Raw genomic sequence first — 22,530 nt, forward strand, 5'->3', positions numbered from 1 at the left:
GTAACACCAGATTTAAAAAATTTAAGTTGCAAACAAAAAATTTGATTGGTTTGCTTTTTTTGTTTTTATTTCATATAATTTTTTTTTGTGTTCGCTTATTAGAACAATTGAAAAGCAAATAAATAATATCAAATTTTAAAAATATTCTAACGTTTTTCGTTTATTTTTTTCAAAACATTTACTTGACATACTGTTTAAAGTTTTGATCAGAACGACAAGTTGTTTATTTAAGCTGAATTTGATAAATTTTTTTATTGGTTATTTATATTTTATTTATATTATTATTATTTTTTTAGACCCCGTACTTAAAAAAAGATCAAAGGTCTATTAAGTTTGTTTTAAAAAATATGTGCGTAACAGGCAGAAGAAGGCGTGGCGACCCCGTAAAGTATATGTATTCTTGATCAGCATCAATAGCCAAGTCGATATAGCAATGTTCGTCTGTCTGTCTGTCTGTCTGTCCGTCCGTCTGTATGAACACCTAGATCTCAGAGACTATAAAAGCTAGAGACGCACAACTGGGTATGTAGGTACCTCTACACTGCAAGCAGATCAAGTTTTTTTTTAGAATTCGGCCACGCCCCGTTTACCGCCCAAAAATCGACATATAAAATTTCATATCCAAATTATAAGAACAGTTTAAAAGTTAGAGACACCAAACTTGGTACGTAGGTTCCTCTATATTGCAAGCAGATCAAGCTTGTTTCTTTTTTCGATCGGTTGACTATATCGTATAGCTGTCATAGGACCGATCGGTCGAAAATCAAGTCTTTGTATAGTAAACTTTTTTGTTTTATGAGATATCATAACCAAGCTTGTAGAATGCGCATTTTAATTAGTCTTTTACATCCTTACCGAAGTTGGTTTAAATCGGACCACTATAACATATAGCTGTCATAGGACCGATTGGGCGAAAATCAAGTCTTAGTATGAAAATCTTTTATGTTTAATGAGACATTGTAACCAATCTGATAGAATATGTATTTAAGTTAACTAAATATTTTTTAATTCTTTCCATTCTAAGTTTTTGCCAAAGTACAGGGTCTCCGACAGTTGAGTATGATTGACTGTAGCACCGGCCCTCTATGAACTCTATGAACTCTGCAAGGGTATCAAGTCTTCGGTATGCCAAAGATAACCAATCATTCTTATTTCAATTGGATTCGCTTCGCTTTGATATCAATGCAAATGATAATTCCCTCCATTCGATTTATCGACCATATATAGTAAATATAAGATGGCATCTCAACTGTCAACACGACAGACGCCAACGCCACAAGCGCCACCTGGAGTTCCATACTTGGTTTACCGCTGGAGGTTTTATGTTTTTTTTTTTTTTTTTTTTTTTTATAATTTTATTTCACGTTTTGCATTTGGATTTGAATTACGGTTTTGGGTTTGGATTTCGATTTCGATCAGATATTGCAGTTGGCCCTTGCGTGTCTGTGTCGTTATACAGTAGCTGCTTTTGGCCTAGAACGGCAAAAAGGGGGCCACACCCACCTCGGCTACCAATGTATCTCAGTATCTGAGTATCTCAGCTCTACCTCCCGCTGGTAGCGCCCTCCATCTGACCCTCCCCATCCCCTCTTTGGTCACAACAAATGGCGACGTATTCATTTGTTTGCTGTTTGCCAATCAGCCTGTCAATAATTGTCAACAAGGTGTGACTATGCCAATATTTAATTATTCGATTTCATTTGCTTTTCATTCGGACCCCAAGCAACTGCGCAGCCGGTGACGTTTGATATACCCTGTAAGCTGACTAACTAATGGCTGCACTCTGCATTTGTACACGCAATCATTATTATAGGTAAATTTATAAATAGCTGACTTTCAATCTAATTGCAAAATTATGAATTTAAAAATGTTTGAAAAACTTCAATCAAATTGATTTTAAACCAAATTCTTTATCACTTTAAGCATTAAACTGTCAATTTTCCACACAAATTAATCATATATATAAACATTTGTCTTCTTTTTATTAGGCATAGATATTAAAAAATAAGATTTGCATTTTTTCAGCGACTGTAGTCATTTTGAGTTTTATTATAAAACTCAAGAAATAATCATTGTTCTATGAGCTTTATTATTTTACTTATGATTACTTTTAAACAAAAAATAAAACTCATGAATAATCATTATTGTTGATAAAAAAAAATAAAACTCCTATAATGATGATTATTTCTTGAGTTTTATTTTTTGATTCAAAAATAAAACTCAAGGTGTTATTTTGACTTTATAAAAAAAAAAAATTAAAATGAAATAAATTTATTATTGGAAATATAATTTTACACAATTTTTTGATTTTTTTTTTAAATTTAAAAATGGTTCACTGACTAGGAATGTATAAAAATTATGTCTATATATTCCTTATAAAAAAGTCAAAATAACACCACTTTTTGATTCAAAAAAACCTTGACCTTTATTTTTTATACAAATAAATAAAACTCAAGAAATTATCATTATGCTATGAGTTTTATTTTTTTTGCTCAAAAGTAATGCTTATTTCTTAAATTTTATTTATTTTGCTCAAAAAAATAGATTATTTTTTGAGTAAAATAATAAAAATTATAAGTATTAAGATCATGGTGAAATTGCAAAGATTACCCCTAAAGAAAAATTTTGGTGTATTTCACGTTTTTTTTTTACAGTTACAAGAATTGAATAATTTTTTCAATTAAAAAAAAAAAACAAAATAATCATTATTTACTGTCCCTGATTTTTTTTTAAATGAAGTTTAAAAAAACCTTAAAACAGTCTTACTTTTAAATTTAACATAAACTTAAATTAAAAAATTGTTTTTTTTTTTTTGTTATATACTTTCTATCAACTCATAGTATATATTGTCATATAAAGAGCTCAAAAATAACATAAAATTAGTTTGGTGTATAGAAATTCTATAATATTTGGTAATTATGTTATTATTTCCTTTAAATATCACAATTCTTTATAACAAGTGTGCACGGTATTTATTAGTCTCTTATCCCCCATTGGTATTTTCTCTGAGAAGTCAGTTGAACGCAAACTCTGTGTCTCTTCCCATTTCTCACTCTTGTCTCTCTCCCTCAATGCATTAGTTAAACTATTTGCGTTTGTTAATGTTGATATTGTTGTTATTGTTGTTGAGGTTGTTGCTGATGTTGCTTAAAATTTGTTAAACATTTGCGTAAAAACATTTGACTAAAAGTCCCAACGATTTGAATATAAATAACTAGGGGCAAAGTATTGGAAAGTAAACGTACTCCAACTGCGTAACTTTGATTTTCAAAAGAATTTGAATTTTAGTCAGAAATTAGCTGAATTTTTTTATTTTTTAACTGCAAAAACTAGTAAGATTCCTATATTAAATTAGTAAATATATATATGAGCAAAATATTGCTGCTTATCTTCTCTATAAATAATTATTATAGTAAAAATCCAGAGCTAATACAACTTCTGGTTCACAAACTCATATACAATCAACTAATTTGAGTTTCAAATACATTTTATTGTTAAGTATTCATCAAATCCATCAAATGTCAATCAGCTTTTATTGCTTGTTTCTACAACTTTTGGTCAAAATTGTCGCCTTGACGATTCCGGCGGATACGAGTATTGTGATATCAACTTTTCCTATCCAACCTGACTTTTATGGCAATTCTTCCCATTTCGAGTCATGCAATCATCATTTCCAACCCAATAAAAAACAAATACGAGAACAAGTTCAGCTACTTGGACTCTATGTGAATCATGCACATTTTTAATACCCTATAACTAAAGAAAGTAAAAGGGCATATTCGATAACAGTTAAAAATGTTTAAAAAATTTGTGGAAATGCAAAGCAGCGGCTGCAGGGTATCTTGCAGTCGATATAACGCAACTGTTGTTATATTTTTCGCATTAATATGGAACCAAGCGACCGATCAATCAAATTGATATTCCCCACACATCTGGAATTTTGCGGAACACGTAGTTTGAGTAAAAACACATTTTTGATATTTGTTATTAAATATTTTGAAATTTATTTTTATAAATTTTCGAATATATTCTGTTTTCTTTTAATTGTTTCGTTTTTATTTTTTTTTAATTTGGACTGGAAAAAAATAAGTTAAAAGTAAAATATAATTATAATAATTAAAACATAAAAGAGAATGGTTTATATTTTGTTGTTTTTGTTGTTGTTTATTGTGTGATTTTTTTTCTTGTTTTGGGTTTTTTTTGTTTGTTTTGATGTTGTTGTTTGTTGGTTGTTTTAAGTTTATAAACACTAAATTTAAATTATTAGTACAATTGTTTTTGTGGTTGCGTTTTCATAATTTCTTTTTGTTGTTGTTTTTTTTTAGTTAATATTTCGCAATGAATTGTTTATAATTAATTCATCAATATATGTATATAAGCTACAAGAAATAAACATAAAAATTATAATAATAAGAATAATTTAATAGAATAAAATTTAATAAAAATTAATACAATTTTCTTTTTGTTTTTGTTTTTTGTTGATTTCCATTGCATGTGTGTGTGTTTGTGTGTGTGTATAAATATGTGTACATGGCATTTTCGTTTCTACTTTCTTTCATAATTCCTTTCAAAAAAATTTTGTACATAATTTTTTAAACTTTTTTTAAAATTTTATAAAAATAATTTTTCTTTTTTTTTTCTTTTCTTCAATACGCTCTGAAATATGTTTTGTATATGTGTGTGTATGTGTGTGTGTGAGTAAGTAACAATTAGTACAAAATAATTTCACAATTGAAAAGCACAATTTTCAATTTTCTTTTTTAACTTTTCCTTCTTTTTCTCTCATTCGCGTTCACAAAAAAACAAAAAAAAAAAATGTTGCTTATTAACTAGAATATTTGTTTATATATTTTTGCCATTCAGTCAATCAGTCGAAACTTTTGGTTGCCGCCGCGCCATGTGGGTTGCGGCTCCTAAAATATCGATATATTGTATGGTATATATCGATAATGGTAACGATAACAATAGCATTTATCGATGCCAAACTTTAATCGCGCCCAAAAGCGTTTCCCACTGCGTTTTGTTTCTCATAAATTAGAAAAAAATATATATATATTTTAATCATATATAATATATACATATATATGGTATATATATCATAATCTTCAAATATATAAATATATGTGTATATAATCGTTATATATATATATATAAAGATATACATATATATCGCATGTATTTTTAATTGTATTTTATATTTTGTTTCTTTCGCTTTCAAATTGCAATTTAAATGTGAATTTAAATTAATTGAAATGAAGAAGTTTTCAAGTTGTGTTTTTTGAAAGCAGATGAATTAGAAAGTTCAAGAAGTTGCAAGAAGAAGCTCAAAATTTTGGTATTATGAAACTACTATTAATGGGAACACAGCACAGTTCTACTTTTGATTTTTAAAATTTTAAAAATTATTCAAAAATGCTTTTCTAGTTTTTGATGAAAAAGAAGAGAATTTTAAAGCCAACTGCACTGGTTAATCATATACATATATATATAGAATATATTTTATATTATATATATCATAATCATATTTTCACTCTCTCTCTCTCTCTCTCTCTCTCTCTTTTTCTCTCTCTTTTAAGAAACGCTTCGTTCTCTTTCGTATACTCTCTCGTTCTTTTTCTCGCTCTCTGTGTGTTTGCAGTTTTATATAATACAAGTTTCTCTTTTTATCTCCCACTCTCTTCCTCTTTTTCTCTAAAATTCTCGCTCTCACACACAACGTGCTCAAACTGTTGATGCCTCTCTTATATTGCTTGCCACTCGTTGCTCGCTCAGCTGCTTGTGGCACGTTGCTGATGATGTGGCTGCCTCTTGTGGTGTCGCCTCGACCGTCGGCATTGTGTCGAGCAGCATTCGTCGATCGGCTGCGCATTCGACTCACTGCCGGGCTTGTCAAACAGACGTCGCTTGTTCGACACACGCGTCTGTTGGCACGTGGATCTCGAGCAGCGCTTGCGATCGCAGTTCACTTTCGAGTCCTGCAACAAAATAGAAATCAAAAATATATTAATAAAATATTGAAAAATAAAAAAAGTTTTAAATTTAAAATTAAGTCTAGTATGAAAAAATTCCAGATATCAGTCAAATTTTATTAAATATTTGTAGATTAAAAAAATTTGAGCTCAAAATTAAAACGAATACGAAAAAATGCATATCTGTATGAATAAGAAAATTCCAGGTATACTTTTAGTAAGATGCTAAATTTTCATTTCCATAAAATTTAATAAAATATTGACAAATAAAAAAAATTCTTCAGTTAATAATTAAATCAAATATGAAAAATATTAAATATCAATAAAATTGAATAAAATATTTGTAGTTAGTAGAATTTGGAGTTAAAAATTAAAATAAATACGAAAAAATGCATATCTGTATGAATAAGAAAATTCCAGATATACTTTTTTTCAAGGTGCTAAACTTTCATTTCCATAAAATTTAATAAAATATTGACAAATAAAAAAAGTTTTGATTTCAAAATTAAATCAAATAAAAAAAAATATCAAATATCTATAAAATTTAATAAAATATTTGTTGATAGTAAAATTTTGAGTTCAAAATTAAAACAATTGCGAAAAAATGCATATCTGTATGAATAAGAATATTCCAGATATACTTTTTTTTATGGTACTAAATTTTCATTTCCATAAAATTTAATAAAATATTGACAAATAAAAAAAAATGCTCAAGTTAAAAATTAAATCAAATATGAAAAATATCAAATATTAATAAAATTGAAAAAATAATTAAAATTTTAAGTTAAAAATTAAAACGAATACGAAAAAATGCATATCTGTATGAATTAAAAAATTCCAGATATAATTTTATTTAAGGTGCTAAATTTTCATTTCCATAACATTTAATAAAATATTTGCAAATAATTAAGTTTTGTGTGCGAAATGTAATGAAATACGTAAAAAACATACATCTGTATGAATTAGAAATTCCAGATATACTTTTTTTAAGCTGGTAAATTTTTGATTTCCATAAAACTTAATAATACATTTGTAAATCATACAGCTTATAGTTCAATTTTCAAATTGTTCCATAGATTTTTTTGTATTTTTTTTTTTAAATTCATTAATTTTAGCTTTGGTTCTTTGTTTGCATAATTTTTTTTTAAAATAATAATTTAACTTGAATTTTTATTTATTTATTTAACAAAGTTTCTTAGAATTGGAAAAAAAATATTAATTTTCAGAGCAGAATGTGTCAAGAAATTGGAATATTATAATAAAAAAAAGTATCTCAACTGGAGTATTTTTTTCTGTATGTTTTCAAAACATTGGCTCAATTCAAAAAAAAAAAAACATAGTTGTTAATACAAAATTCTTGATAATACTAATGTTCTTGTTTAAGAAAGAAATCATAATACAATTTACCTTTTTTTTAATAAAAATTGAGTAATAAAATTAATTAAAATGATGATGATAATTTTAAATATTGAAATTACAATTTTTAATAAAAATTGAGTATTCAAATTTAATGCATATACAATGCAATAACAGAGCTATCTGTCGTATTCGAATAATTAAAATGATGATTTCAAAATAAGCGTCGTAATCAATTAATTTTAAGTATTGAAATTATAAATTTAATAATGATTTAAGAAAAGCACTAATAAATTTAAAATATTGATTTTTAGTTTTATTATGATTTAAAAATTCAAAATTGCGTTTTTAAGATAAACTTTTTTTTTTGAGATCAACTATTAAATATATAAATAATTGTAATTTGAAAAAAGTAAGAACTTACCTTGCAACGGCATTTGATGCACTTCTGTTCGCCATGTGACAATAGAATGGGATGCCACTCCTGTCCGTTTTCGTAGATCTTATTGACGACCTTGCAACCGCCGGCGGCAAGTACCTCCTCGGCATTATGGGCGGCGGTACGTTGCATGGCCTGATCGTGCAACACATTGGGATTGTTCGGCTGATGCTTGCTGCCGTGATTGCTCTGCTTGCCCTCCGGACAGACCTTGCAACATGCCTTCTTGTCGGGTCGATAGGCCAGCTTCTCGCTGCACTGCAAGGGGGGGCACGACATGCGGGGGCAGCGCACCTCCAGCGTCAGCAGGTCACAGCTGCAGGTGGTGCAAGTATCGAAGCCATTCGGTGGCAAGAACGGATGCCAACTGGCGCCCGCCGCATGGAATTGATCGCCCAAACGGCAGCCGCGTCGTTGTTGCAACAAATCGGTGGCATTCAGAGCGGGCGAAGTGTTGTGGCCATGATCACCACCAGCAGCCGTGGCAGCCGTGGCATGCCAATCGGCAGCAGTTTCACGTCTTGCCACACAACTGGGGCAACATTCGCCGTCGCGTTGCAACAGCTGCTCGGTGGCAGCCTTACACTTGAGGGCCGGACACTTGATCAGCTCACAGATGGCCTGACCACGCTGACAGGCACACATGTGGCACGTATCCTGTGCACTGCGCCACGACTCCGACTCATTGTAGAAGCGTCCGGAGTGAAAGCATTTCGTTTCGCCATTCAACATTTGATTATCATTATGATCGCCCGGCACCGGCACATTATTATCCGTATAGCTGGGGAAACAATGTGCTGGCACCTTGGTGCTCTTCAGCTTGCCACGCAGCATGATTGAGGATGACGCTGATTGTTGATTGTGCTTCGCATGCAACTCCAAATAGCACACACTTGTCTCCAGCTTTATTAGCTCCGCTGAGGGCATGCCCAGCACAAATCCTTCAATATAATTGCCGCTGAATTCCTCGAGCAGTTTGCGTGTCACTGGCGCGCCAATTGCCTCAATGGGCTTCTCCTCCAAATACAGCTGCAACTGCTGACTTGCCACGCCACTCAGCGTCAGCTCGTAATGCAGATTGCACTCATTATCAATGGACATCCAGGCCATGCCCATGGCCCCAGTTATCGACTCGCCATGTTGCTTCAACAGTATCGGTTCAGCGGAGTCACGTGCATCGGCCACCGGACGTGGCACCAATCGGCCACGTATCAAACTTGCCTCATGCTCCGTGGCCACATTGACGCCCAATTCGCCGGCATAGAGTGACTCCAAGACCTTGGGTCCCAACTTCTCCACACTGCCAATGGCCTGATTGAAATTGAAACTGGGTGTCAGATCCTCCAGCTTGGCCTTGCGCTTGCCCTGCTCCTCAATCAGACTGATATTGGGACGATCTCGCGTATTCACATGATCCGTCTCAATGTTGTACGCCAAGCTGCCATCCGTATTCAGATAAACCCAAGCCAAACCGCTGCTCCGAGTGCTGATTTCACCGCCATGTGTGGGTGCCAACAATGTCTGAAAGATCTCACAGCTGGCCCGGGTCACAATGTGACCCTGTATGCGCAATTGCGGATACTTCTTGGACTCCACAGTGATGAGCAGCTTGCCGCGCGACATCAAACGCAAATTTTGTATGGAAATGGGTGAGCTTAGTTCGAGTATATTGATTTCAGCGGACGGTTTGCGCACTCGCGGCACCTCATCAAAGATCAGCTCCTTACGCTCCGGCAATTCGATGCGCACACTCAAGGCGGCATCCGCGAATTCCTCCACGCCAAAGACACCGTTGAAGAGTAGCGTGAGGTGCATGGAACTTGCCGCACCGCTGCTGGTAGAAACAATGGCCGTACCACCGGCACCGGCTAACTGTGGATCCGGTTTACCATTGGCCATCGCTGGTGCCTCCAACAGCGAACTGAACAATTCCGTTTGCAGTGCCGTATATTTGGCTATTTTGCCAGCCAAGGCCAATTCCATTTGATGCTTGTTGCCCCAAATGAGCACTACATGCAAACGGTCGTCACGTAGTATACGCTTATAATCCCGTGGCACACGTCGCCACACGCCACAGATTTTGCCCGTGGCATTCTGATACACACTCAGTGTGCCACTGAGAGTCGTCTCCAATTGATGCTCCTCCAGTATAACGCCGGCATCATCCACAAATTGTATGGCACGTGGACGGCCGATTTTGGCGGATGTGTAGAACGAATAATACAGATTCTTTTTGTGGAACAAAAAGCGTGCGGTGGCAACGACATTTTGTGGATTGTATGTGGTATACATGGATTTCATCTCCTCACCCTTGAGGAAATACGATGTGCGTCCCGTTAGCAGCGCCGCGTAATCTGTAAATCAATTATAAATATTAAGCAAATTATGTTTATGAATAATTTTGTAAATCAACTGCATTTTATGATTAAATATATAAATAATTGTCTCAGCCATGTTATGCCAAAATTTCAGCCTTCTAGCTCTTGTGGTTTAGACTGTGCAATGATCAGTAAGTAAGTTAGGACAAAGAGTCTTATATATACAGACATACTTTTTTTTTAAACTGAGACAATCATTAAATTTTGTCAACATTTTGTAATTGCTCTGAATTAAATAAATATATATTTTATATTTCATATTTTATTTTACAATTTTTTTAAGGCTCTACTTACGTTTCATATTGCGCTCCTCTTCCTCGCTGGGCACAGGCACATCCAATGCTACATCCGTATCTGTAAAATAAAAATGAATGGAAATACGTTTAGTTAGATTTGAAGAATTTTTTGCGCTCTATTTGTGCGTTGTGTGTTGCAGTTCAAACGTTAAATGCCGCTGAATGAAATGAATGAATGAATAAAAGGGCAGGTAGACAAACACACAGCTCTCACTGTCTGTCTGTCTGTCCGTCTGTCCGTCTGTCCGTCCGTCCGTCTGTCCGTCTGTCTGTCTGTCCAGGTGGCATTCATTAATCGTGCATAAATTGAGACACTGCAGGTAAACTAGTCTCAGAACACAGAATTCAAAACAGAACGAGACCCGAAATGCAACTTCCAGGAATTGGCTTGGCGTGAAAGTAGGTGGACATTTCCGGCGTGACAAGGGGCAGGCTCAAACACCACACACACACACACACACACATACAACAGTTGATTGACAGTGGCACATAAATCACCATCTCAGCTACAGCTTCAACTTCGTTAGAAGTCGCTTCCTAAAGCTGATTATAAAAAACAAGCTGAGATTTATGAAAAACTCAACGTGTAGTTACCCTGTAGTTGGTATTAACAGTGTAGATACTTTAAATTTGAAATAAACCCCCTTTTGGCTATTATTTAACGTTTATATGCCACGCCCACCTCAAGTAACTCGGCTGTCTGTGAAGAGATTTTGCTGAAATTTTCAGAATATGCAGCTGAAATTATTATATAGACATACTCTTCGTTTTGGAGTCTTACTGCACTATTTTACGCATATTTTAAGATTTCCTTTATTTCCCATCTCAAGTAACTCAGCTGTCTGTGAAGAGATTATGCTGAAATTTTCAGACTATGTAGCTACAGTTATTATATAGACATATTTCTCCTCTTGGAGTCTAAATACACCATATTTCCTCCACTTATCAGTATAATTCCCAAGTAACTCGGCTACCTCAAAAGATATTCTGCTGAAAATTTTACTATAGGCAGCTAACTTAGTAATATATACGCATAGTAAAGAATTGTATGTTTACAGGGTATTTACATAAAAGAAAACTAAAAAGAAGAAGTTGGAGGCTAAAGCTGAAGTTGATGCTGATGCTGCATTGGAATTTCGATTATTTCACCTACCCCTCCCCCACAAAGCTGTCTGCTTTAAGCCGCAAAATATAAAGAAGAAGCACAAGAAAAGAGTGAAGTAAAGAAGAAAAAAAAAATGTAAAAAAAAACAAAATCAACTTCTTGCCGCATAATGAAGGGCGACAAATCTGACACCTTGTATAGCATTTTATTGAGCCGAGGCCGAGATGATATTGGTTTTGGATACTGGTGGGTAGAGAGGAGTGGGCAAGGGGTAGGGGATGGAGTGCAGGCCAAGATCGCACTGCGGTTGCCCAAGTGTGTGTGTGTGTGTGTGTGTGTGTAGCTTCAATGTCTCTGGCTGTCCGATCTTATCGCCTGATCTTAATACGAGCCACTTCTGACCGAAGCCGCTAGTCTCCTTTTCTTCCTTTCCTCCACTTAGCTCCCTCTTCCTTAAGCTACTTCTTCTTTTTGCTTTTTTTTTTTTCAATTTGACGCGTCGTCTGCACATTCTTTTGCTTATTGGCGATCGAGCCGAAAGATCGCAGCTGAGTTTTACAGTAGAGAATCTCGGGTTGAGGTTGAGGTTGAGGCTCCCTGTGTCTCCAGTGTCTCCAGTGTCCCTAGGTCCCTATGTCCATTGGTATAGGACCCTCGACATTGCCCTTGACTCGCACTCGCTTGCAGATGAATGAATTTCGTTACGTTTCGTTTCATTTTTATGCCGTGTGTGTGGCTCTTCTGCTTCTGCTGCTTCTTCTTACTCATCCACTCATTCTTCTTCTTGTTATTGTTGGTATTTCGGTCTTGGCCCGGTCGGTTTTTGTAAGCCAAGATAAATGAGTTTTGGTGCGCACAAAGACGACGACACGTTGCCCATCATGACAACCACGAGAGAACGGACAGACGGACAGACAGACGGACAGCGGGACAGCCGCACAGTGGGACACACAGACAGACAGCTGGACAGAAGCCGACAAAGCCAGAGGAAAAAAAAGACAAACGACACCTTCGGCATTGAGTCAACGCTTTGGTATGCGACTTCTCAGGCCCCCTCTTCCCCCTTCCCACAGCGGTAAAAAAACAAAAACAAAACTGAAATCAGAATCTTGAAATCTTCAAATCTTTGCAGCTCATTAACAAAAAGTTTGAAAGTGTTTTTTTTAGTAGTTCTCAGGTCTCTAATGAAACGAGCTATAATACTTGAAAGTAAGCCACAAGAGATGGAGAAGAAGAAGAAGAGTAGGAGAAAGAGGAAGCGCAGGAAATTGATGAGACAGTAGAGGAGCAAAGACGCGACCGAGAAGAATTTTGAATGCTTTTGAAAGCGGATTAAAAGCAAATAAAATAGATAAGAGTTAAGTTATTCTTTCTTTTTAATAAAAATATATCAAATGTTGATTAATTTTCATTCAAGGAGCTTTTCAGAGGTCTTATAATAATAATAAGGAGCTTTTAGGCAAGATGCAGCTGAGCTTTACTGAGAGTGAAAGTTTTATGAAAGTTCTTAGACGCTAAAGCTCACTCTCTTACTAAAGATTCTTATGATTCCATGAATGGGAATCTTTAATTTTTTTGGGAGTAGTTAAAGTAACTTTGAAGTTTTATGACTGAATAATAACAAAAGCTTTATTTTACTAACTTTTTACCAAACTGTTTTATCAATACTTTTTTTAAAATGATATCAACAGATCCTCAGCTTAAAAATATCTTTAGAAAACTACCTGAATTGAATTTATAACAAACTAAATGCGATCGTGCAACAGAGTTTGTTGTTTCGATTTTTAATAGACAGTTCCGTTTCGATGCCACCGATAAAGTTGAAATTTTTATGGGGCAGTTAAGCGATAAGAAGGGATAGACGAAGACAACTCTGGGATTTTGGAGGGACTCACGCCTCTGCGATAATAATCTCGACTCTTTGCTGTAACGTTTTCGTTATTTGATTATTTTTTTTTGACTATCCTTTTGTGACTACAAAGTTGGAATGTTGGAAACTGGCTCATAAAATGCACTAAAAAGGAAATGCATTGACCACAAAAGATGTCATCAATGTGAATTGTCCAAACTGTTAATGGACCAAAAAAAAGACCGGAGAAACGATCGAAAACGATCGAAAACGATTCAAAACGATCGTCAATGATTGGCAGCGATTGAAAGCGATTCAAAACGATGGCAGTTGAAATCGACATTGCCACAAGAGGCATTCAATTTTATTGTCTCTACCTGGTAAATGTTTGTTCTGACTCTTTCGCGCTCTCTGTCGCTCACGCTTGCTGTCTCTGTCGCACTTATGTGTGTTATTGGACCGCCCGCTGTTTGTGGCGGTAAATGAGATAATTTAATAAGCGTTAAAATGCTCGAGTTATGTCATTATACACAACAGCAACAACAGCAAAAAAAAAAAAAAACCAAGGCAGAGAAATGTGGCAGAAAAAAATAACGAAAAAATGCATAAATTAATGCAGAGAAAACCAGACTTGGCTGCATGTGGCAGCAACACAACAAGCCTGCCCCCAAAAATGGTCATTTAACGTGGGCAATTTGAGCCGCCGAGAGAGAGAAAGAGAGACATTGAGCTGCAGCACAAAGCGTTGCAAGTTGCCAAGTTGCCAAGTTGCCAGTTGCTGTGGCAGCATCACTAAACTTGGAGCACAGCTTCTATATGTATATATATATATATAAATATATATGCTATATATCGTGGCATAAGCATAGTCAGCCGTGGCATGCACCAAGTTAGGGCAAAAAAAAAAAAAAAAAAAAAAAAAGAGAAATAACTTTGGTAAATCAAAAGCAGCAACGTTGTTGTTGTTGTTGTTGTTGTTGTTGCTGTTGTTGTTGCTGGCAAATATTTTTACAATAGCTGTGGCTGGCTGAAGGCGGCAGGAGGCGTGGCACTGCGGCATGCGGCATGTGGCAAGAGCCAAGTTGGGGCCGCGCCCGTGCCTTCTAACTATTTATGGCAAACGAGTTGCAGTTGCCACAAAAGTTGCAGTTAAAGTTAAAGTTGAAGCTGATGCGGCGCACAACTCTTGACGTGGCAGCAATTTGTGGCAGCTACTTGGCCAACTGAATAAAAGTGAAATCGTCGAAAAGAGAGGAGCAAAAAATAAAAAAAAAGGGGGCGGTCAATTGGTTACGACAAAGGTCAACGGCTTTGCATAAGCAAATGAAATATTGCCACAAAACGGAAACTAATGATGTGCTGCTAGCAGCGGCAGTTGCAAGTTGCAAGTTGCAAGTTCCAAGTTGCATGTTGCCAGTTTGCTCTGTGGCAGGCAACCAGTTTAGAGACAGACCCCCAGCTCTCATGCCACACAGCGGCAAATGTCTGACTGGAATTCAGCCAGCACTTGCCTGATTATGTGAAAAATGTCACACACACACACACACACACACACACACACACACACACACACACCAACTTTTCTCCCAAGTCGCTTTTTTTTTTTTATTGTGTTCTTTTCTAATTATGAATTCAATTCATGCAGAAAATTAGCAAAAAGCCAAAGAATTGCCCAGTGATTCAGTCTGCCGCTTTATATATACTATACAGTTGGTCCAGAAAATATGCTCCCACATTTGTTTTTCTTAATTTGAAAAATAAAAATAATGTTTCCTTTCTTTAAATTGTACTAAGCACTTGATTAAATATTCATAAAAAGCAAATATTTTTAGGAATAAAAATGTCTACATTTTTTGTTGTTGTCACAACACTTTTTTGACTTACTGTAAGTGTGTGTATGTGTGTTAAATGTGTATGTTTGTGTGTTTAATGCGTGCTTACGCTTTGAGACAACATCTATGTGCACTTAAACTTCAAAAAAGCACAAATTAAGTGCGTTTAGCGTTGCCACCTGGTTGGTTTTAGAGTTGCCAGCTGTTCACAAGCTATCTGCAGCTGTCTGCTTAGTCAGTTGCCTAATTTAGTTGGATATACCTAAGTTAATATGCTAATTTTGTTTTAGAGCTGCCACTTCTTTATTTAATTGGGGTTGCCACTAAGGCAATAAACTTATAATGACCTTCTCAGCTTTTGAAACTGCAGCTTTGACCTATAACTATGCTGAGTTGACTTTAACTAAGCTATTTTCTGATTTAGACAATATTCAAATGCTTAGCGTTGCCACTGCAACGTTGCCAGCTGGTCAACTTGAGTTATAGCCATGTTTTGGCTTTGGAATCGTTTAATGCGGCACGTGTGAATCCCCAGTGTGCCACGAAAACCGAAAAAATGCGGCAAATAGTAGAATTGCCAATGTCACCATGAATATATTCCGAATTCCAAGTCTCAGTGCCAGTTCCCAAAGGTGTCTTATAATAATCATAAAGATATTAACAATGTTGCCCAGTTGTACGATATTAAATAAATCGTACATAAAAATAAAGAAAATAAAGAAGAAGAGAGACAACATGTGGTAGAAGAAGAGGAGAAGAAACAAGAAGACGCGACAACATGAAACATGCAAAATTCGAATAAATAAATGCAGAGATAGCCCAAAAAATGAAATAACATACATCAAGAAAGAACGAAAGACAGACAGACAGACAGACAGACAGACAGACAGACAGACAGACAGACAGACAGACAGACAGAGATAGAGATAGTGTGGCAAGGAGAATTGGGGGAGGTAGATATACTGGGTATAGATCGAAATATGTTGGGTAGGCGACAAAAACAACCAAATGGCATAAAAAAGAATTATAAATTGCGTAGCGTTGACCTTCATTTCGGTCCAAGTAATTTTTCATAAACAATTTACGCGTTTCGTTGTCCGATTCATACCGAACTATCTATATGCGTACATATATATATATAGATATATAGATCTGAAAAGTGTTGTACAGCTGCCGTAGCTGCTACGCTTAATTATTCATATATACATAATATATATATAAATGTGACTGAATTCTTTACAAGCAATCATATCATTTTTATAGCCATCTATTTATATATAGTATACAATATTTGGATCGCCTGCTTGTCCAATAATCCCATTCAATATCTCTTTCGGTTTTTATGATGCTTAACAAACAATTGCATGTGTCAAAATATTGAGATATTTTCCTAATTTATAATCCCCGTCCGTCTGAGTGTATGCTTTGAACATACCCAACAAATCTGCCCGAATCCCTCATCCGATAACTATGTATATATATGTATATATATATATCTATGATATAGATCCATGACGCATATCTTTGGCATGAGTTTTTCTGGTCGAGTGAAAGTGTTTATAGAGCTTCTCATTTCTATACGATTTTTTTTTGTGTATTTATAGTTCGAATTTGTTGATGAATATGTTCGTATATCTAACATATGTACATGTATGTGGCACTTACCGTTACGATCTCCGGGACAGGTCTTACAGCATTTGCCGGGCAATGATATGGGATCATCGCATTTAGCGGGCGGACATTCGTTCTTAATATTCCGACACTGGACTCGTGCAACAATGCGACGCTTTTTTGGTATCTACAAGAATTGAAAGAAGAAGAACATATATTAGCAAAAAAAAAAAAAATATTTAAAGTATTAAAAAAGTAGTATAATATCTCATTAGTTATGCTGAGTGGATGAGCCAATGTGTCACTTCTGTCTGTCCCGATGCCCATTACTGTATATTTTATTTATTTTTTTATTTACTTTTTATATAATTTTTGTAGCCGCAAAATTAATTAGCGCTGCCATTCGCAAACATCACACACACACCCAAATTTTCTATTCCATTTCCATGCAATACCCTGTAATCATAAAACTAAACCAAGCGTCTCGTTTCAGCTTCAATAACTATGTGAACTGAGCAACTGCTAGAACTAAAACTTTAAATTAATTTTCTAAGCTTTCTTTTTATAATTCACTAATAAATTTTATATTATTCCTCAACTGTATAGTAATTTTTTAAAGTAGCATAACTTTAATAACTATGTGAACTCAGCAACTGCTTGATCTAAGAACTGCAAACTAGTTTTGTAAGGTTTCTTTCTCTAATTAACTAAAAATTTTATATTATTCCTTGAGTTTTTAGTAATTTTTTTAAATAGCATAAAAATTGTCTGACTTAACTTACATTCATTATATCTTATTTTTTTGCTGATTATAATCTGTCTTTTAACATTTCTGAAAGTTTCGTAGGAACTATGCAATTTACAGGGTATTTAATAAGCGCATTTGCTGGCCATTTAACGATCGCTCTCTTGCTGCTTTAAATTTAGAACTAAATCAAGCTGCGATTTTCTTAATATAAATATTTGAATATATTTATAATTTTATATATCAATTTTATTTTATTTTTTTTTTTTTTGGCTTTTTCCATATCTTTTATTTGTTTGTGTTAATTCATTTCAGATCTCTGGTCGCTTGGTCGACTGGCCTGAGAATGTTGTGTCGTTGTCTTTTTGATGTTTATATGAATTCATTTTTATTGGTCTGCCAACGTTGTTGCTTTTAACGATGGTATATCAGTTCTTAAGTCTTACAGCAAAAAAAAGGAAAAAAAAAGGAAAAAAGAATGGAAGGCAAGTCAGCAGCTATCATTTTATGATGTGCTCGTTTATAAGTCTTGCAGCCACATAAATTATAATTAATTAATACAAAACTGACTTTTATGCAATGGCCAAATGACCAAATGACCAAATGCCCAGTGGCTGGACAGGTCCATTAAAACGAGTCAAGAAACTGCGATGTCGACAACGTTGCCAGCTCTCCTCTATAAAAAAGAGGGAGGCGACTTCAATTAGCACAACAATTTGCAAAAAAAAAACAAAACAAAAAATAAAAACAGATAAAAACTATAAGTACAAACAACTGAAACTAAAACATTAATAAAACCAGCTCATTAAACAAAATTAACAACTGCAAAAAAATATATGTGAACTAGTTCGTATAGCTCTTATAGACGAACTGATTTATGATACATGAGTCAGAGCTGAGTAAGAAACTAACTAAAGTTAGATTTGAAATATTTGAAATTTTAAGATAAAATTGAACCAAAAATATTTTTTAGTTAATTTTAAAAAAAGTCATTTGAACAGAAAAAAATAAATCGGAACATATTGTAAATAATAGATAAAAAAATTTGGATAAATTCGGAAAATTAGAAAAAAAAGTAAGTTAATTAATTAAATATGTCATATATATAAAGTTATTCTTAAAGTTCGTGATTTTGACTGTTGAATTGACACAATTTTTGATTCGCGTAGATCTGCTCTATTTAAGGAGATGCCCTATAATTTTGACAACTGTTGGTTATGCTATGATTTGTGGGCTTTTTGGGCTGATTTTGTTAGCTCTTGTCTGGGTCGTCTGGTCGATGGCAGACGCACAATGACAACAACAACACAAACAAGTAACAAAAACAACAACATATGCCAAGACTTTATGGCGTCAATTAATTTTCGGGGCCTGCCTTATAAACAGGCTATATATATTTCTTTTATACATATATAAAAATCGTTGATATTATTGCTGTTGTTGTTGTTATTTTTACACTCGACGCAGAACTTGAACGAAGACACAAGTTTGACATTTTCATCCTTGTTGTTGTTTTTCTTTCCCCTCGTAATTGCAACAATTCAATCAACAACAACAAACGGAAAACGCAATTTTCAATTTGTTTTTGGCAAAGTTTTCGCGATTTTAATATATATATTTAGTTTAAAGTACGCATCTGCTCTATATAGTACATATAATGTATAGGGTATACGCAGAGCTTTAAAATCAATATTAATCATGCGTAAAAATGCCATAAATTATGCGCTTCTTTTTGCCGCCAATTTTGATTTTTCTTTTTTTTTTTTGGTTCAACTTAAGTAAAAATACATTTTTCGCCAATAATTTTCGACTGTTTTCCTTGTTGTTCTGTTTTCTGATTTGGCAAACGATGTTGTTGTTGCTGTTGTTGTTTCTGTTGTTCTGTCTTGTCGCTTGTAGCAAATGTCGGCAGTCATTAGTCAATTAGTTGGCCGCCTATCAGCGCAGACTTCACTTAATTTGTTCAGTCAGTCTGCGTTTTCCAACAAAAAAAAAAAAAAAACCGAAAACAAAAAAAAAAGATACAAAAGTATCTCAAACTTTAGCTATATGCAATGTTGCAGTATTTTAAGACTTGGTAAAAAGCCAAACAAATGAAATGCACACATGAAAACCGGAAGCAGCTATGTAGATCAACAAAAGCACCTGAAAGCTACATTTAGCCTATTTTAAGGCAGCCGAAAGTTGCTGAAATTAATTTAATTTAATTCGGAAAGCTTCTATTAAAACACAACATCATTTTTCTAAGCTTAACTATAGAAAATTAATTTCTAAAAGCTTTTGTGACAGCTGAAGTTTTTAAAAGCTCCTAATAAAGCTCAAGCTCAATTTTGTAAGCTCAACTATATCTGATTAACTGCTAAAAGCTGCTGAAGGTCAGCAGAAATATCTTTAATAATTTTGGGATGCAGCTAAAGCTTCTACACTCTACGAAAGCTGCTGAAAGCTCTATCCAGCTTATATTAAAGCTCTAACTCAGCTTTGCAAGCAGCTGAAAGCTATAGCTCAACAGCTATAATTCAAATTAAATCTGAAAGCTCATTTAAGCTTAATTTCTAAGAGCTTTAAAGCTTCACTTACCGCAACACATTCGCATTTGATGCAATACATGACGCCGAATGGAGGTCCCAAATCCGCATACCAAGTGGAGCCCAATTCTCGCAGAACTTTGCCAAATTGACATTCGGTAACTGCAAATAAAATAAAGAAAAATCGAAACATTAAAAATCAGCAAATCAGACAAGGAGCATATATCGTATATAAATATAAATTTATTTGTATATCTGTCTATATGAATTGAAATTGCATATTTCAATTGGCATTTGTTGTTGTTGCTTTGGCTATAAAAGTCAACTTATCTATATATAAAATTTTATAGTTTGTGTTTTTCGTTTTGTTTTTCATATGGGGAAAATGCTGGCGCCAGTTAATTGCATTTGCCCATATAAATAAAATTTAGTCAATGTCAATGACTATGGGAATGGAAAAGTTTATGGCGAGACGCGTCTACAGACTGAGGGAAGAAAACAAAGAAACAGACAGCGGGAGAGAGAGAAAAGATTGCGAGGTGACAACAAATTATAAAGAATTGCAGTTGGAGAAAAACTAACAAATTTAAAAAATTTTACTTTATATAGATAAGTGTAGAATGCGATTAAAACCACTAAAAAAGCAGCTAGCATTTTTACAAATTATATTAAACATTTTGAAATAAAATACTGAGAGTTATAAATAGAAGACTAGCTTTAAGGGGTTTTTTTAGTCATATTATAATAAGTGATATCATCTAACTGCATTTATAACAGAGTAAAATGTCCAATTTCAATTGTACTTTAGACTTTTCAACATCAAATCTATGTAAAGCTGCTGCAGCAAGTTGCTGCAATAAATGTTGCCAAGCGACAGCGACAGCAACAACAGATGTTGCCAGCAGCTGGCGCCACATTCAGTTGCGTTTCCGGCAGCGAGTTTTCAATTTAACAAATGCAAAAAAAAACCAAAACACAGAGATGAAAAACAAATCAAAGTATTGCTGTTGTTGTTGTTGTTGTCAGTGGCGCCAACAAGTGTCAAGTTGTTAGCAGGGGCAGGGAGGCGGGGGGCGTGGCAACTGGCAACAAGCAACAGGCGACAAATTTGGCTTTTAGACTCAATTTCATTAGCGGCATTTTTTGTTGTTTGTGTTGTTGTTGTTGTTGTTGCGGTTAATTGGCTGGCATTTTGCTGTTGTTGTTGTTGTCTGTTATTTGGTATGCAAATCGGACAAAAGCGCGTTAAATTATTAATATATTTTAATTACCAGGCGCACAGTCAAATTACAAATGCTAAAACTTTAAACTCTTTGGCGCCAACACATCAGCCAAAAAAAAAACCGCCGACGGCAGCCGCATAAAATCTAAATCAAAAATAACCTAATAGCATTCCCCAAAATAATCGCCATAGGCATGCGTACTGATCGACTGCAGGTTACCACTTAATTTGGTCTAAATTAAAATGGCAGTGAAAATATTTGCTAATTAAAATTTAAGTTATTTTTTAGATAGTTGCTGTTGAAATTAGACACTTGATGCTTAGCTATTTTCAAGCCAACTTTAACTTTTTTCTGTAAGTCAGTGCAGTATGATCGACTGCAGGTTACCATGTAATTTAAAATAAATGCGAATATATTAATTAATTAAAATCTTAGCTATTTTTTAGCTTATTGCTTAGCTATTTTTAAGCTAAACTCAACTTTTGACGGCAAAGTGTTGCTAGTATAGGCAAGCAGACTGATCGACTGCGGTCTACCACGTAAATATAATAAATAAAAATTAAAAAGAAAAAAAAAACATTAATTCATCAACATTTTAGCTTTTTTCTAGCTTTGTAAAAACTTAATTAGCTTGCCTTTGACTTTAGACTGTAATTTGCAGCTAATATGCCACCTTTGGCGACTTGTACAAAAGCTAGGGTATTAAGTGTTTGATCAAAGTGAATAGCTAAAATGAATGACAACAAATGAATCTAAAATATCAGTTGATTTTTTGCTTGATGAATTGTTGTAGATATTTAACTTTATTTGAAACTCTGTTGTTGTTGTTGTTGTTTTTGTATGTTTGCTGTTTTGTTATCATTGAAAGCAGCTGGCAGAAACTGGGCTACAACTGATTAACTTAAGAAAATAATAAAAAAAGAAGGCAAAAACAGCAACAAATCAACTATCTAAGCAAATGAAAACAACGCCCAAGCAACCCCCCCTGCTAAACAACCTTAGTAGCAACAACAACAGCAACAACCTTAGTAACAACAACAACCTTAGTAACAACAACAACAAGCAGGGGCGGCATTGCCCGACATGGCGTATACGTGATAAGTGGCGCTAACGACGCGCGACGTTTATCAAGTGGCGGTCTTATTATAATTTGTTGCTATTGTTGTTGCTATTGTTGTTGTAGTTGTTGTTGTTGCTTT

The 22,530-nt window shown here is 34.5% G+C and overlaps 1 protein-coding gene across 3 annotated transcripts in view; it reads right to left on the reverse strand.

Annotated features, from left to right (window-relative positions):
- Positions 1-5,561: 5,561 nt before the first annotated feature.
- LOC117780430 (dorsal-ventral patterning protein Sog) overlaps positions 5,562-22,530 on the reverse strand; it is a 48,018-nt gene continuing 31,049 nt past the window's right edge. For 2 of the 3 annotated variants that reach the window (XM_034616969.1, XM_034616959.1), the window contains 5 exons: positions 20,161-20,270; positions 16,890-17,022; positions 10,437-10,496; positions 7,750-10,118; positions 5,562-5,975 (listed from right to left, as the gene is read on the reverse strand). In XM_034616969.1, coding sequence (XP_034472860.1) covers positions 5,769-5,975; positions 7,750-10,118; positions 10,437-10,496; positions 16,890-17,022; positions 20,161-20,270 — 2,879 coding nt within the window. In that variant the 3' untranslated portion in view covers positions 5,562-5,768. The remainder of the gene's footprint in view (positions 5,976-7,749; positions 10,119-10,436; positions 10,497-16,889; positions 17,023-20,160; positions 20,271-22,530) is intronic. The other variant, XM_034616977.1, reaches the window with a different exon arrangement.

The sequence above is a fragment of the Drosophila innubila genome, chromosome X, assembly GCF_004354385.1.
Source record: "Drosophila innubila isolate TH190305 chromosome X, UK_Dinn_1.0, whole genome shotgun sequence".
NCBI classification, from domain to species: Eukaryota; Metazoa; Arthropoda; class Insecta; order Diptera; family Drosophilidae; genus Drosophila; species Drosophila innubila.